The 18,500-nt window shown below is 32.5% G+C and overlaps 2 protein-coding genes across 2 annotated transcripts; both read right to left on the bottom strand.

The window, feature by feature from the left end:
• Positions 1-777: 777 nt before the first annotated feature.
• On the bottom strand, positions 778-2,545 carry LOC135148551 (mitochondrial metalloendopeptidase OMA1-like). Its single transcript, XM_064083897.1, has 2 exons — positions 1,383-2,545; positions 778-1,267 (listed from the first exon to the last, which is right to left on the bottom strand). Exons 1-2 carry the CDS (start codon positions 2,211-2,213, stop codon positions 1,133-1,135), a joined length of 966 nt encoding a protein of 321 aa, XP_063939967.1. The 5' UTR covers positions 2,214-2,545; the 3' UTR covers positions 778-1,132.
• A 3,480-nt stretch (positions 2,546-6,025) lies between these two features.
• LOC108197139 (uncharacterized) lies at positions 6,026-13,787 on the bottom strand. The gene is made up of 7 exons (XM_017364652.2): positions 12,862-13,787; positions 12,643-12,755; positions 11,539-11,802; positions 11,418-11,437; positions 7,252-7,988; positions 7,042-7,154; positions 6,026-6,367 (listed from the first exon to the last, which is right to left on the bottom strand). Exons 1-7 carry the CDS (start codon positions 13,690-13,692, stop codon positions 6,154-6,156), a joined length of 2,292 nt encoding a protein of 763 aa, XP_017220141.2. The 5' UTR covers positions 13,693-13,787; the 3' UTR covers positions 6,026-6,153.
• Between the last annotated feature and the right edge of the window lie 4,713 nt (positions 13,788-18,500).

The raw sequence follows: 18,500 nt of genomic DNA, 5'->3' as shown, positions 1-18,500 counted from the left end.
ACATTAATAATAATAGAATCTGATGGCATGGTATTGAATTTGATTGCAGCAGAATAGTAAATGAATCAAATAAGACCCTGTTCTCCAACTAATAAAGAAATTCTCAGTTGATAGCCCGTGTCTTCCTTCGTTCTTCATATATGTCGACTGCTTTCTGCATCACTTCTGGCCGAGTCATATACTTTATTCTTCTTTCCTCCATGAAATGAGATAAATGATGTCGACTATCAATCTTTTTCACAGCCACAGGTGCAACTCGAGGATCATATCCAGCAGATGCAGATAATAGCATTGCAATGTAATCTGCTTCATGTTCATACCTAATGACAATATAAACGTGTTACCGAAGAAGAAAACCAAAAGAAGAACAGTACGTAGGAAAGCTACAACTCAGAAGGGTATGATGCACACTACCACTTGAATGAAATCAGTTAAAGAGGACAATTAGAAAAATAATAAGACATTTACAACAAATCTAAGAAATATTTTAAAACGATATTGTATAATTTACACACTTTTCTAACATATAATGGCTTGCAAGATGTTTGGACAACATATTAACTCTTAAAACATATTTAAGTTGAAGAAGTAAAGGGAAGTTTAGGTTTCAGTGAAGTGTCACAAGGTCAAATTTACAGATCTCTATCACTCTATGGAGCACCCCCAATAGGATCCTATTTCTGGATCTGATTAATTAGCATATATTGGAAATATAAAGATGTCTATAAAAAATATTTTACATTTCTATCGACCAGAAGCAATCATTCCTCTGCTATGAATAACATCTTTTCTCTATTTAAGAGACTTCCTTCACCTATAACTATCTAAACTCACATACCAGTGAAAGTGACATTGAAGAATGGATCTACAAAAGGCTACATGCCACAAACAAGAATTTATGATCAGAAGGAGGAAAAAAAGTGGCGAAAGGTAAACAACATTCATAGAGGTCAGTTCTAGATGGTGTGGAAAAGATGCTAGGACCTTTGCAAGTATTTCAGCGGATAAAGTTGGATTCAAGAGTTTCCACTAAGAAAAGAGAGAGGAACAATGATCAAGCATAGTAAATCAGGGAAACATAGTACATGTAACTATGAGGAAATCTATTGTGGAAGCATAGCAAATTATGAGCTTAATTGAGGATATATTCCAACCTCAAACGATAATGTATCTCAGAATCATAGCCATTTATCACACGGTGATAAATCTTCTTCAATGGAAGCCAAAGAAAACGTCTTTGCATATGTCGAGAAATTACATGCCCAACCTGTTCAGACAATTAAAACAAGTAACTCAGTGATAATCAAACTGAAAATAAATAATTAACTAGTAAAAAGATACCTAATTAAAGAACAAACACGCATAGTATGCAACATACATACCTCATGTGCAATAATGATTTCTAGCTCTTCATCACTCTTATAAACATCAAACAAGCCCGTAGACAAAATAATCTTCCCCATATTTTCCCCGATACCTTGAGCACCTGCGTTAATTATAGGAAGATCGAGCACAAAAACCTCCCAATTTATTCCCTCCTTCAAATGCACATCTGTCGACTCCTCAGTTCTTGCACTTCTCTCTACCAGTTTAACCTTCCCATCAACATTATCTTTAATCCATTGTTGATCAGCCAACACATGACGCCTACCCGTCTCCCTCTGTAATGCTTTAAGAATCTTTGTGGCAATTGATTCAACTCGAATACACCGGGGGTCAGTCAGGGGCAGTCTCAACCCCCTTCCACAATCTTGTTTCAAACTCGAAAATAACATCTCTCCATAGATTTTATTGTAAAAAGGGAACACATAAAGAGTTATATTTGTATAAGGTGTGATTTCAAACTTCCCAGTGAAAAAAGTGACATAACTCAAACACTTCACTAGAGGTCTATACACATATTTCTGAATCTTGGAAACAGAGTAATACCTTGTTCCAACAAAATGTCTCGATGGTTTGCTTAGTTCTTGGTCGAAACCTGACCCCAACAATTTATGAACAGAGTATTGCCTTGTTCCAACAAAATGTCTCAATGGGTTGTAAAATTTCTGATCTAATTCAAAACCAGACAATAAGTTTTCAGGACCATCACAGGTCTTGACACTGGCTAAACTAGTGACCCTTTGAAGTGATGTTACTGTACGAGGATAACATGGGAACCTCAGAACACTAGAAAATCTAACACTGTGATTACATAATCTTAATAGACCCATGAGTTTGCACTATGAAAATATCAAGAAATAAATCAAAACATACACTCACCTGAAGGCTGAAGCTAGCTTATAAACCTTGCAAATGAGACCAATCATAAGAACTTCTTCCACAAGAAGTGGATCACGCATCTACTCAGGACTCATGTAACAAACATGTCAGTATGATTCGACCCTCTACTCACAATTGGTCTAGCTGTGTGGTCCATGTAGTATCCATGCTTCTGAAAAAATTTCCCTTCTTGTGTCTAATAACAAGGGTTGCTACCTGAAAAATATAAAGGCTCAGTACCTTTTCCTGCTTGATAACCCAAACATTATTAATCTCTGATCCCCACAAGTTTATTACCAAAACAGAGAATACAAAGAAGACGATAAAGAAAATCCCAGCCCCCTTAAGTTTTGAGGCCCCTCAGACATGTTGAAACTTTATAAATTAAACTAGCAGAACTGTAAAGATAATATTGCATATTTGCTCTCGCGTAAAGACTTGACCTCTGAGAGCAAGTCTAATTGATGATGTTAAAATAGATTTAATTATTGTTATAATTTGAAACTAAAAAATGGTTTTTGGTGTTAAAATAAAATTTATGTTCCAATAATAATTACAAATTAGTACCAAACATATCCAAATAAAGCTATGTTCTAATTAAATAATCAAGTACATGATTATTTGTCACTATTACATTATTAATACATTTTGTCACTTGCATACTGTGACATTAGGGGTGGCAATATCAGACACGACCCGAAACCCGACACGAACCCGACCCAACTCGAAACCCGATTTACTGAGACAGAAACCCGAAAGTGACCCGAAAATCACCCGACATACCCGAAATGGACCCGAAATGACCCGAAATTAGAATTTCATTTGTAATAACTTCAATTTTTGGTTTTATTCAATTTTAAGTGATTTTAGGTTGACCCGAAATCGACCCGATTGCTGACACGAACACGACCCGTTACCCGAAATTGCCACCCCTATGTGACAATTATAACACAATCTATACTTGGTTCTATATTTAGCACCAAGTACTATCATTAGAATAATTATCCATGTTGCAACCTATCATAAAAGGACGTAAACACAAGATATTTTTAGATACAGTCATACTATCATTAAAATCATTGCTTATATGCTGTTATTGGTCACAATTCACAAAACGGAAAATCAACTCATTCATCCATGAATTATAGATCGTTTATGGTTTAGGTTCCTGAACTAAAATCTAGTTTTTGATACATAAACTTTCAAAAAATCTGATTCAAGTCTCTCCCACAAAATTTGACCAACGATTATTAGTCAATGCTGACGTGGAAATAGAAAAACTAAAAGAAAAATAATAATTCAAAACACGAAAAAACAAAGCTTTACGGATTGAAATAAAATTCTTATATGTTAATGTACTAGTGATTTCAAGAACACAGGTGGTGAAAATTTCCGATGTCGAGTTCGCTGATGTATAAAAATCTTTAATTTAATAAAAAATTCTTCATGATTTTGAGATTAAATTGCACATTTATATATGTTAGTGAACTCGAAACCCAAAACTTTCCGTGAAGTTTTGTTTTTTCATATTTTTAATTATTTTTATTTTTATTTTTCAATTTCCACGTCAGTGTTGACTAGCATAAAAAAATTGAATTTTTTAGTTCAGGAACCTAAATCATTTTTAATTCAGGGACGAATAGATTAATTTTTCTCTTCACAAAAAGCATTATGCAGCCTCAATAAGAAGATGGGAAAGGGGTATATACCCAACATTGTTCGAGGAATCCTAGATATTCCGGAGTAAAGGATCGTCAACAACACATTCTTGTGTATTGTAGATTCTAATACAAGATGTGTATAATTTAATGATATCAGGTGAATTGAATTGCGAGGAACACTTAAATTCATGACTTGCTCAATAATGAAATTTTTTAAAAGGGACTGTAGTAGGCTACCAGGAAACAATGTACAAAATCAAAAGATTAGTTGACCCGCAAGGGTTGGTTCAGCTGGTTAAAAGAGGGGACTTGTATTCTCCTGGTCATAGGTTCGACTCCTGAAAAGAGAAGAATATGTGATTATGCCTACCGGGTCAGAGTCTAATGCTTAAGTGTGGTTTACCTGGTTCACTAACTCTTGGAACGATTAGTAAATCTATATCATAAACACACGAATAACATATATAATATGACTTGTATTTTCTTTTCTGATAAACGATGGAATTATATATGTTACGAATCTCGGAATGACTTGTATTCTTAAGATTAATCATCAAATTTGTTGTACATAATTTACCATTATTTTAATGCCTAATCACATAATTTTGTAAATAACACATGATTGTTAAAAATAAATAATAATATTTATTTTGGATCACCGAAATCTCATACTATTGTGTTAATTTGTACTAGTCAATCTCACCTATTTTTTACAGTTTATTTAGTTTCATTTTTAAAATGTGTTTCTTGATTACTTACAATTTTAAATAGTAACAATTCTTTTGTTTATTTTAGTAGGATCCATCAATTTTTCGTTTAATTGTTATTAACTTCCGTGTCCTATTCATACATAGAAAATGGATAGGACGATGGAAGGGATACAAACAACGTCTCTTTCAAATTGTAAATTCACTCCATGGTTAAATCAGTATTACGCGATTAGGTATTCTCCATTTTTGTGTTTGATTAATTTGTTTTATTATTGTTAACAAGATCAAATCACATATTTGAGAATGAAAATTTTTAGACTATGACAAAGATATTTGACAATGAAAATTTTTATACTAGACCAAGAAATATGTTGTCAGTGAACTAAATCAATATTTATCATTTATAACAACACAATTATCTAAACTTTTTTTTCCCTAAACCATGTAGATATACGAACTAATTTTGCAGGTAATTAGCCATAAACAATGCATCTCCTTTAGGTAATTTTGCAGGTAATATGTTCTTGGACTTGCTCTAACAAGGGTTGGTGCCTGAAAAATAAAAAGGCTTTTTAGGGCATCTCCAACGAGGCTTTTAAATCACTCTTTAAAATATAATATAATATTTTGGCTCCTAGTGAGTTAAGACATTGAAAAAGATTTCATCTCCAATGCTCTACTTTATATTTGCTCTTTATTCATATTTTATCATATAAATGAGAGAGAAAAGTAAAAAGTGAGAAAATGTTGGTGGTAAAGTTGAAGGGGAAGTAATATTATATTTATGAAAAAAAAATGTTAAGAGTTCCTACATGCTCTTTAAAATAGAGGAAAGATGACGAGCTCTTAAATTTTTAAAGAGCTTTGAGGAGCCCCGGAGCTCTATTTCTTGCCTTACCTTTTCATGCTTCATAACTGTAAGTCTGTAACATTATCAATCCCTGGTCCCCACAAGTTTATTACAAAAACAGAAAACACAAAGAAGACGATTATGAAAATGCCAGCCCCCTTAATTTCTAGGCCCATCAGACATGTTGAAACTGTATAGACTAAACTAGCAGAACTGAAAGAAAACATTGCATATTTGGTCTTATATGGGTTGGGAAATTCTGAATCTAAAAAGCATGGCATAATAACAACACACTTTCATACTTGCTCAAGAACACAACCGAGAGATGAGATAGCGGATACTAATGGCGAAGTTATAAACGCAGACATATTTCTTTTCATTGGAATATCAAATTAAAAACCACAAGCCCATTCTGCTTGAGATGAGATAGCGGATACTAATGGTGAAGTTATAAACACAGACATCTTTCTTGTTATTGGAATATCATATTAAAAACCATAAGCCGATTCTGCTTGATAAAAACAATACGAAGAACAACACAACCAAAATCACCACTGTAGTGTCATTATGTTAATAATAATAGAATCTGATGGCATGGTAGTGAATTTGTTTGCAGCAGAAAAGTAAACGAATCAAATAAGACCCTGTTCTCAAACTATAAAAGAAAATCTTATTTGATAGCCCGTGTCTTCCTTCGTTCTTTATATATGTCGACCGCTTTCTGCATCACTTCTGGCCGAGTCATATACTTTATCCTTTCCTCCATGAAATGAGATAGCTGATGTCGACTATCCATCTTTTTCAAAGCCACAGGTGCAACTCGAGGATCATAACCAGCGGATGCAGATAATAACATCCCTATGTAATCTGCTTCATGCTCATGGCTGTGACAAGAAAATTGTGTTACTCAATAAAACCAGAATACGAAGAGCTGGATAGCTACCGATTCAGAATGTTATGTGCTTCAAACTACCACCAACGGGACTAAACATTTAAACAGGACAATTAGGAAAGAGCAAGACATTTACAACAAATTAGCATAACGTTCTACAACAATATAGTATTATGATTAACACTTTACTAACACATTTTGGGCCAGAATTGTTTTAATAGAAGTACAGACAAGATAATGATATAAGATGATTACAACAAAATTCAGTCTGGTTTGAGGCTGATATAAATCATTATATAGCCCTGCGAGAGTCGCTTTCAATTGGCAACTAGTGGCAGATTGCAGGCAGGAAGACCTAGGATTATGAAGACTATATGGCAGATAGAGAAATCAGACGTATTAAAATTTTAAATAAGTGGCAAAATGAAAGTAAACAGGAAAGAATAAGCCTTAAGATCATCAATGAATTTAAAGAGTGATCTTATGAAAAGAGGTTAAAGCTTAAAAGTTTTTGATGACGGGACAACCAGTACACTAGCTAACATTAAAGATCTATCCAATAAATTATATTATGACATTACAGATCTATCCAATTGAACATAGCATGATGATATTCTCTCATGGGTACAAATGAGAACAGTAGCTGAAATGAGGAGGAATTATAACCTCAATTGATAATATTTTTTGGGGTTATCGCCAGTTATGAGGCGATGATACAGAAGGCATGGCTCCCAAACAAGAGCTTCTCTGTTTCTATGTCGAGCAACAATATGTCCAACCTGTAACGACAGTTCACACAAGTCACAAGTAACTGGGTGTTGATTAAATTAAAAAATTGATTATTAACTACTCAAGCATCCATTATTGTACATGTACCTCAGTTGCAATTGTGATTGCTAGCTCATCATCCGTCTTATAAACATCAAACGAACCGCTATACACTAAAATCCTTCCTTCAGATATGTATGAAACATCAGAATAAGGAGTGTCCACTACAAAAAATTCCCAATCTATACCGTCCTTCAAACGAGCAGTCGTCGACTTGACATTTCGTTCTCTCCTTTTCTTAACAACCTTTAACGTCCCATTCAATTTTAAAATCCATTCCCGATCAGCCAACTTGTGGCGCCTACCACTCTCCCTCTGTAACGCCTCGAGGATCCTTATAGCAATTGCTTCGACTTGAGCACACTGCGGGTGACTCTGGGGATACAACATATGGCGTTCATTAAACTTCTTTAAAGTCTCATTACAATACATCCATCCCCACAAATCTTCAGCATAAGGAATATAAAATAGCCTTTTATTTGTAAAAGGCATAGTTTCGAATCTCCCCGTAAAGTAAGTGACACATCTCAAACACTTGTTGAGAGGCCAGAACACATAATCTAGAATTCTGGGAACAGAGTAATGCCTTGTTCCAGCAAAATGGTTGAGTGGGATTTTAGGCCCAGCAGACGTGTTGACATTGGGGAAACTAGCACAACTAGCAGCCCTGTAAAGTGGTGCTGAACCAGATTGAAACCTCGAAACACTAGAAAATCTAACACTGTGACTGCTTAGTCTAAACAGAGCCATGTTTTTGTAATGTGAAAATGTCAAGAAACGAATACCTAATTTAACTCACCTTGAACCAGGACTCCTTGCTGTGTTTTATTGTTAAAGACTTGCAAGAAAAGCTAGGACGAGGACCACTTATTCCGCACCAGAAGTGGAAGTAAACAAAAGGGGTTCGCTTTGCTGTAGGACAAATGAAGGAGTGTTTGATAAAGCTGAAAGATTGACATTACATAAAATAAATTCCAGAAATTTAGTGAATTTTTCCTATCTACGGTTCTGCAGAAAAATAAACACGATAACGAACTTTTAAATATTTTCAAGATATGTCTAAAAAAATCCAAGTCCATTAACTTTTGCTTATTAATAAGCTTATCACAGGTGTCATGCACAAGTATTTTTTAAGAATCAATATAATTTATTAATAAACGAAATCCTTTCAGCGGAATATCAAAAGTATTATTAAACACCAAATTACCAAATTTTGGTCGATCTTTGTATATATATTTTTATTTAATAATAATTATATCACTTTTAAATTTTTTTTATGCCAAGTAGGATTTTGTAATACAACGATTTTCATACCGACATAACTATCAAAACTATTCCTTTTAAGTATTAAAACTCAAATGATTTAATTTATGAAAGAACTCTATCAAACTCATATCATATTTTAGAATTCAAAGTTGTCCAAATTAATGTTATTAGTCAAATCCATAGCAATACAAAATCTATTTCAAACCCTATCCTCCATAACAGTGTGATAAAGATGAAGAAAAATATGGTGGTAACATTGTCATGATCAACGACAAAATCTCATGCTAACGATGTCACTGTCAGAAGTATCATCAGAACAATTGTCCATATTGAAAAAAATCGAAACACAATATATTGTCGACAAATTTTGATAACAAATTAGTTTTCAATTAAAATTTAATAACTTGAACTAGAAGTGGAAGTAAACAACAAGGGTTCATTTTTTACTATAGTACAAATCCAGGGGTGTTTGATAAAAATGAATCATTCACATTACATAAAATAAATTCCAACATCTTAGAATTTTGGTGGGTTTTTTTTTCATCGAAGGTTCTAAAGAAAAAATAAACATGATAATGAACTTTTAAATATTTTTGAATTCGCTACGTCTGTCCGAAAAAATTTAGCGCCCATTAGTTTTTACTAACATGATAGTGAATAAAATAAATATATTTAATTGGTTGTTATGCCAAATGTGACCACAAACAACTATTATATAATACATATATGCATATTACATATACAAGCTTATCACATGTGCCATGCGCAAGTATTTTCTAAAAATCAATACACGAAACCCTTTTCATGGAGTATCATAAATACCAAATACCAAAATACTAAACTTTGGTTATCATTATATAATTTTTTTATTTAATAATAGATTTATTATAATACTAGTAAAAGATTATATTGGTTAGGATTTTATAATATAACGACTATCACACCAACAAAATTATATCACCAACAAAACTATTCAATTTCATTATTGAATCTCAAACAATTTAATTTATTAAAAAAATCTATAAAATTTCTATCATGTCTTAGAATTCAAATAAATAAGAAGTTCATATTAATATTATTAGCTATATTCATATAAATACAAAATTTAGTTCAAGTCATATCCTCCATAAGATTGGGACAAAGATGGAGAAGAGTGTGGTGGTAACACTACCATGACAAACACAAAATCCGTCCGTAACGTTGTCACTGCCACTAGTAGTACCATTTGAACAATTGTCCATATTGAATGACCGAAACACAATACATTGTCAATTTTTTTTGATAATAAATTAGTTTTAAATTAAAATTATTTAACTTAAAACTCTATGCTCTTTATTAATAAGCGAAACCACCTTTCACTGTAATATCAAAAGTAACAAATATTAAAGTACCAAAATTTGGTTGATATATATACTATTTTATTTAATAATAATAGTAACTATACTATTATGAAAAGACTTTCATGTTGGTTTATAATTTTGTAATATAACGATTATCATATCACGGGGTTAAATTTTCACCTTCAAATGTTCATCCCAAAGCGGCTTGAACTTGAACCCATCGTTCTCATTTGCTTATGACCCTAATTGTCAAGATTATGTCCCAAACACCGAAGAATAGTCGGTCTACTTCACTTTATCTATGCTAATTAACAACATCCACAATAGTAAATACAAGCACACATCAGATATTTACAGAGAGCAAGGCTCCCAACTTTTCATTGTCATCACAACCCAAAAGGATACAAGAAATTTAGGCCAATACCTCACAATGATTGCCTAACTTTCTGTAAGAGTTTCTACTAGGCAGATGATTGAATAGAAGATATATATTACAACAATAATATATTTTAAAAAAAAACATTACACCAATAATAATAATTTCTATCTAAGTCTTTCCACGTTTTTCTCCCTTACTGGGCAGTTATTCCCAGCCATAAAAAACACAACTAGCGTTTTAATTAAAACTCAAACAATTTAATTTATTAAACAGCTCTATAGAATTCTTATCAGTTTTTAAAATTCAAATAAATAAAGAGTCCATATTGAGCGAAATCTAAATTAATACAAAATTTAATTCAAGTCATGTCTTTTACAAAGATTGCGATAAAGACGAAGGAGGTAACATTGTGATGACAAACGCAAAATCCCCACTAGACTTACAAGAATTCAAAATAATTATAAATTATAAAATTTAAATTGTACCTAAGATTAAAGACCATATAACCCAGTTGCATAATTTTTTTAATCAAATCATAATTAACATAATAATTTTGCTAAAATAAAACATATTATTATGAAATAAATTCACATCATAACTTGTATTTGAGTAAAAAAATAATTAGAATATGATCAAATGTCAATATGAAAAGATTTATATCTAAACAACGATAATATATTCATGTATATTAAAGAAGATGATATGTAATCAAATAAAAAAAATAATAATTATAATGAATAATAAATTTAAAAAAGTTATTTAAACCAGTGCTTAGCATAGGACAAAAATTAGTATATTTTAATGTTGATATGATGTAGGAATATATTTAGTAATTGCGTGCTCAATCCATATTATAAACATATAAACATTAAACAAACTCCATGTACACACTAAATCTTCACTTCAGATGTGTTACAAAAAAATCCCCTATCCATTCCATCCTTCAAATGAGCAGTTGTCGACTGAACACTTTCTCCACTCTTTTTGTTAACAACCTTTAACGTCCCATCAAATTTTAAATCCATTCTCGTTTTCTTCTTTCACTCTGCTTCTCCACCTCTGCCCCTGACTTCTCCATCCGATCAACATGCATTTAAAAGATATATCCATAAATTATGCTCTATCCTGCTAGCGACAAATGTGCTACTTTGTCAAGCGGCTTAACCTCAGGAAAACTTCAGGAGAACAAAAAAAACACCAAAAGGAACAATATCTTTTATATTATTAACGATGTGCTCTAATCCCTCCACTAAAAGAGAAGAACATCAAAATTTACCACTTGAGTTGCCTCAACAAATAGGGAATTACATTCGAGTAACTAAAATCTGCAGTGCTTCACACTTTCCCTACTTCTCTGCAAGATATTCTTGGTCAGCACACTGTCCTTTTGTCTTTTCTTGATATATACGAACTGCTTCTTGCATGACTTCTGGATTAGTCATAAACTCAAATCTTTCCGCTGATTCCAGTTTAGCAAAAGGTAAATCATTATACTTTACAAATTCCAATGTCAAGTATTTTTCCATGATTGAAATTGCAGGAGGCGCAAATCGAGGATCATATCCAGCAGATGCAGATAATAGCATTGCAATGTAATCTGCTTCATGTTCATACCTAATGACAATATAAAGGATAGCTACAACTCAGAAGGGTATCATGCACACTGCCACTTGTATAAAAACAGTTAAAGAGGACAATTAGAAAAATAATAAGACATTTACAACAAATCTAAGAAATATTTTAAAACGATATTGTATAATTTACACCCTTTTCTAACATATAATGGCTTGCAAGATGTTTGGACAACATATTAACTCTTAAAACATACTATTTAAGTTAAAGAATTAAAGGGAAGTTTAGGTTTCAGTGAAGTGTCACAAGGTCAAATTTACAGATCTCTATGGAGCACCCCCAGTAATTGGTGTGGTTGTTGTAACTGCAGGGGGGTCCACCATTATTAGAGAAGGTAAGCCAATAGAAACCATCCAAATTCATAAATTTTGGTGTTTAGTGTGTGCCCATGGGCACACCCTAGAAAAACGGTTATAAAAATGTCTATCAAAAATATTGTACATTTCTATCGACCAGAAGATATCATTCCTCTGCTATGAATAACATCTTTTCTCTATTTAAGAGACTTCCTTCACCTATAACTATCTAAACTCCACATACCAGTGAAAGTGACATTGAAGAATGGATCTACAAAAGGCTACATGCCACAAACAAGAATTTATGATCAGAAGGGAAAAAAGTGGCAAAAGGTAAACAACATTCATAGAGGTCAGTTCTAGATGGTGTGGAAAAGATGCTAGGACCTTTGCAAGTATTTCAGCAGATAAAGTTGGATGCAATGATCAAGCATAGTAAATCAGGGAAACATAGCACATATAACTATGAGGAAATCTATTGTGGAAGCATAGCAAATTATGAGCTTAATTGAGGATATATTCTAACCTCAAATGATAATGCATCCCAGAATCATAGCCATTTATCACACGGTGATAAATCTTCTTAAATGGAAGCCAAAGAAAACGTCTTTGTATATGTCGAGAAATAACATGCCCAACCTGTTCAGACAATTAAAACAAGTAACTCAGTGATAATCAAACTGAAAATAAATAATTAACTAGTAAAGGTACCTAACTAAAGAACAAACATGCATAGTATACATACCTCATGTGCAATAATGATTGCTAGCTCCTCATCACTCTTATAAACATCAAACAAGCCCGTAAACAAAACAATCTTCCCCATATTTGCCGCGCTACCTGTAACACCTGCTTGAATTATAGGTTGATCGATCACAAAAACTTCCCAATTTATTCCCTCCTTCAAATGCACATTTGTCGACTCCTCAGTTCTTGCACTTCTCTTCACCAGTTTAACCTTCCCATCAACATCATCTTTAATCCATTGTTGATCTGCCAACACGTGACGCCTACCCGTCTCCCTCTGTAATGCTTCAAGAATCTTTGTGGCAATTGATTCAACTCGAATACACCGGGGGTCAGTCAGAGGCAGTCTCAACCCCCTTCCACAATCTTGTTTTAAACTCGAAAATAATATCTCTCCATAGATTTTATCAAAAAAAGGGAACACATAAAGAGTTATATTTGTATAAGGTGTGATTTCAAACTTCCCAATGAAAAAAGTGACATAACTCAAACACTTCACTAGGGGTCTATACACATATTTCTGAATCTTGGAAACAGAGTAATACCTTGTTCCAACAAAATGTCTCGATGGTTTGCGTAGTTCTTGGTCAAAACCTGACCCCAACAATCTATGAACAGAGTATTGCTTTGTTCCAACAAAATGTCTCAATGCGTTGCAAAATTTCTGATCTAATTCGAAACCCGACAATAAGTTTTCAGGACCATCACAGATCTTGGCACTGGCTAAACTAGTGACCCTTTGAAGTGATGTTAGTGTACTAGGATAATATGGGAACCTCAAAACACTAGAAAATCTAACACTGTGATTACATAATCTTAAAAGACCCATGAGTTTATAGTATGAAGAAATAAATCAAAACATACACTCACCTGAAGGCTGAAGTTAGCTTATAATAAACCTTGCAAATGAGACGAATCACAAGAACTTCTTCCACAAGAAGTGGATCACGCAACTACTCAGTACTCATGTAACAAACATGTCAGTATCTTTCAGCCCAGTACTGGTCATATGTGCGGTCCATGTAGTGTCCAGCCTTCTGAAACAATTTCCCTTCTTGTGTCTAGTAATAAGGGTTGCTGCTTGAAAAATAAAAAGGCTGTTGAAAATATAAGACTAGAAATTTATATTTTATATCTATAGAATGAACAATATAGCAACTTGGTATGTACAAGAACAAACTGCTCTCCAGGGACTACATTGTATCCTCTCTTCTTGTTAAAAATGAACGCATACAATGGTGATACCTAAAAAATAGCAACTAACATCCTATCATGACTACACTTCTTCCACATCCTGATAATACTGAAACTGAACTATGACCTGGTCTATAGCTACTACTGCGCTAACCATCACAAACGTTTACTAAGACACGTACAATTTATTCAATAAAACAAATAAAATAAAACATAAACATTAATATTCAAATACAAGTTTCAGATTATATTCCAACAAAGGCGTACCTTTTCATGCTTCCGAACCCAAATATTATGAATCTCTGATTCTCTGGTCCCCACAAGTTTATTACAAAAGCAGAGAATACAAAGAAGATTGTTAGTCAGTGTTGACGTGGAAATTAAAAAAATAAAATAAAAATAGTAATTCAAAAACACGAGAAATCAGAATTTCATGAAATGAAAAAAAAAATTGATATGTTAATCTACGAGTGATTTCAAAAACATAGGTGGGGAAAATTTCCAATGTCTAGTTCACTAATGTATAAAATCTTTATTTTAATAAATTTTTTTCGTGTTCTTGAGATTAAATTGCAGATTTATATACGTTAGTGAAATCGAAACCAAAAACTTTCTCCATCGGTGTTTTTAAAATCACTCATAGATTAACATATCAAAATTTCACTTTAATTTGTAAAGTTTTGATTTTTCATATTTTTAATTATTTTTATTTTTATTTTTTCAATTTCCACGTCCATGTAGACTAACAACCGTTAGTCAACTTTGACGGGGGGACTTGAATCAGATTTTTGTTTGAAATTTAGGTATAAAAAGTTGAATTTTTATTTCAGGACCCTAAACCATAAACGACTTATAATTCAGGGAGAAATGGATTAATTTTTCCTCTCACAAAAAATATTATGTAACCTCAGTAAGAAGGGGAACCCGTTAAAGATATACCCAGCATTAGCATTGTTCGAGGAATCCCTCCTAGATGATGTCAAAGTAAAAGATCGTCAACAACACATCCCACTGCATTGTAGATTCTTATCCAAGATGTGTATCATTTGACGATATTTTGAGAAATACTTAAAATTTATGGCTAACTCAATAATGAAAGTTTCGAAGATATTGTACAAAATCAAAAGATTAGTTGACAAGGAGACCACTGGGCTGGGCAGTGCAGCTCTTGAAGCGATTATTAAATCTATATCATGAACATACTAATAACATATATAATATTACTTCTTAATCATCAAATTTGTTGTAAATGAATTTCCATTTTTAATACGTAATCACATAACTTTGTAAGTATGACAATACCATATATTTGAACACATAATTGCTAAAAAACTATATTTATCTTGGATCACCGAAATCTCATACTATTGTGTTCAATTGTAGAAGTCAATTTCACCTATTTCTTTACGGTTTGTTTAGTTTTAATTTTAAACTGTGCCTCTTGATTGCTTACATTTTCAAAAATAGTAACCGTTCGTTTGTTTATTTTAGTAAGATCCATCAATTTTTTTAGTTTATTTTTATTAACCTCCATGTCCCTATATATAAAAAATGGATAGGATCGTCTCTTTCAAATTGTAAATTCATTCTGGGGTCAAATCAATATTACGCGATTAGGTATTCCCCATTTTCGTGTTTGATTAACTTGTTTTACTATTGTCAACATCAAATCACATATTTGAAAATCAAAATTTTTAGACTAGAATGTGCCCATGGGCACACACTAGAAAAACCGTAAAACAAATATCTAAACCTATTTTTCCCTAAGGGGTCGTTTGGTTCATGGGTTTCTGGAATCAGGTATGGGGTTGGTACATTCCAAACCCATACCTGGTGTTTGGTTGAGAAAAATAAAATTTGATACCCATACCTTAAACCTCCAAGGTATGGATTTTTGATACCCAAGTGGGGAGGTGGGTATGAAATGGTGGTATGAAATGGTGGTATGAGGTGCATTTGTTTTTTTTTTTTTATCTCTATTTAAGTAATGAAAATATTAATGTTTGGTACAAAATTAAATCAATGATGCAAAAAATATATGACAATAATAATTTTATTATCATTTTTAATTAATATATATTAATAACTTATTTTTTAGAAAAATTATATACATTGATTCCAGCATTCAATCAAACACATGATATCAGATATGATACCTGAAACCCATACTAGCTTAACCCGATTCCTCATTCCAACCCGATACCACCCCTCGAACCAAACGACCTCTAAACCCTCTACATAGTGAGGCAACTACTCAGCAGCATAGCATACTCACGGAACTACTCAGTACTCATGTAACAAACATGTCAGTATGTTTCAGCTCTGTACTCAAATTGGTCATATGTGCGGCCCATGTACTGTCCAGGCTTCTCAAACAAATCCTTTCTTGTGTCAAATAACAAGGGCGGGTACCTGGAAAATAAAAAGGCTCCATACCTTTTCATGCTTGATAATTGTAACATTATCAATCCTTGGTCCCCAGAAGTTTATTACAAAAGCATGGTGATCGACCGAGTAATCCCTTCTTTATCCCATTAGTATTCATCTGTATTAACAAAAAAAGGAAAAAACCCCGACTAAATTTGATTTTTTAATTGACATTCAAGTTCTTGTTTTTTAAATGATATTTTCATTGTTTCAGATTCAAATTCTGAACTTCAGAAGCATATCATTATAAAGACAGAAGAATACAAAGAAATTACCATACCAATAAGATTCAAACTTACTCTAGCACACAACAGAGAGACCAGATAGCAGATTCTGCTTAATGAAGAGCAGGGACGAAGCCATCACACGTCTATAAGAGGGACCAATTTTTTTTCATTGATACAGTAAAAATATTCGATATAAAATAAATACAAAAATACTGTTAAAAAATTATAGTAGAGCTCTGCGTTCTTTTAAATCACGAAACCAAGTATAAAATTGTGTCGATGCTAAAACGTTTAGCTAGCTATTTCTCTTTCAATATATATAAACATACAATGATCAAGAAACTCATCATAATAATTCTAAGTTTTAATCTTTAATCAGCAAGTAACACACATTAAATTGAAATTGTATTTTGAATAGGAGTAAGCAATATTTCAACAATCTCCAAATACTGTTTTCTTGAGGAGTTGCACATACTCAGTTGGCACGGTTCTTCGAGACCATCTCGGTGAATTCTGTGGAGCAAGGAATTACCGAGGAGAGGGTGACATTTCAGTCCTTTAGGCTGAAGCAGGTGGAGTTTTAGAGGCCTTAAGATGGGTCCTTGAATTAGGAGTTACCAATGTAATTATTGAAAGTGACTCGATCTCTCACACATTTCTTGTAATTGTACCATCAACTCTTTCATTTCTAATGGTGCCATTCGGTAAGGTGCTTTCTGATATTGGAGTTGCAGGCATTAAATCTATATACTAAATTCTATTGGAGCTCGAGTTTTAGCTAAACGAGTTGAGTTTGATCGTTAAGGGTAAACGAACACTTTTTTGTTGTCCGAACTTGAGTTCGTTAAAAATCGAATCGAGTTCGAGTTGTTCGCGAATAATTCGATTCGGATCGAATTCGAGTCGAGTCGTTTGTGAAAATTTGAATTTTTTAAACGAATTCATTTAAATCAAGTTAATTTGGTTAGGAATTAAAGACTATTTTTTTCCAAAAAATATTGACGATCCAATCGTACGAATGTTATGATTTACTTATTTTAATGATGTCACAAAAATATCATAAAATAAAATAGATAATTCCATATTTTTACAAATGAAATATTAATAATTCATATATATATATAATTTAAAATGAGTTGACCTCGAGTTTAATGAGTCGAGTTGAAAACTAACAATACTCGACTCGAGTTTCATAACAAACAATTTTTTTGTTCAAACTTGATCTTGATAACGATCCGAGTCAAGCTTTAAAAGAGTCGAGCCAAACTTGTTTGCGAATATCTCGATTCGTTAACAGCCCTACATGCTGATCTCCCTCTCATTTTTTATATTATATTATATTTGTGTTTATAGAAGAATAGAAAAAAATAATTTAAAAATGACAAAAATATATGTGATGAAACTGAAAGTCTAGGGTATTCGCTTATTATAAGGTTTTTGTTCAGATAATATCATAACCACTCATTTATAGCCGATAAACTTTGTTGAAGGCATGTTGTGAAAAGCCCAAACCCGTTCTAAGCGGTGGGAAGACCTTCTAGCACTTAAGCGGTAAAGCGGACGCTTAAACAGAATAATAAGCGGATTAAAAAAATATGATTAAATATTTAGTTGTAATATTAATATATTTAAAAATTATATCATGTTGTGGTAAGAATTTAAATTTTAAATATTTTTTAATAAAATATATATATTCAAAATTTTAATATAATTATAATCGTATTATAAAAAAAATATTATGATAAAAAAAAAAAAAAATTAGCAAGTCAACATCATTTTGACCGCTTAA

This window comes from Daucus carota, chromosome 8 (assembly GCF_001625215.2).
Source record: "Daucus carota subsp. sativus chromosome 8, DH1 v3.0, whole genome shotgun sequence".
Lineage (NCBI taxonomy): Eukaryota > Viridiplantae > Streptophyta > Magnoliopsida > Apiales > Apiaceae > Daucus > Daucus carota.
The sequence above is the reverse complement of the archived record's forward strand: the minus strand, read 5'-3'. Positions and strand labels throughout refer to the sequence as shown.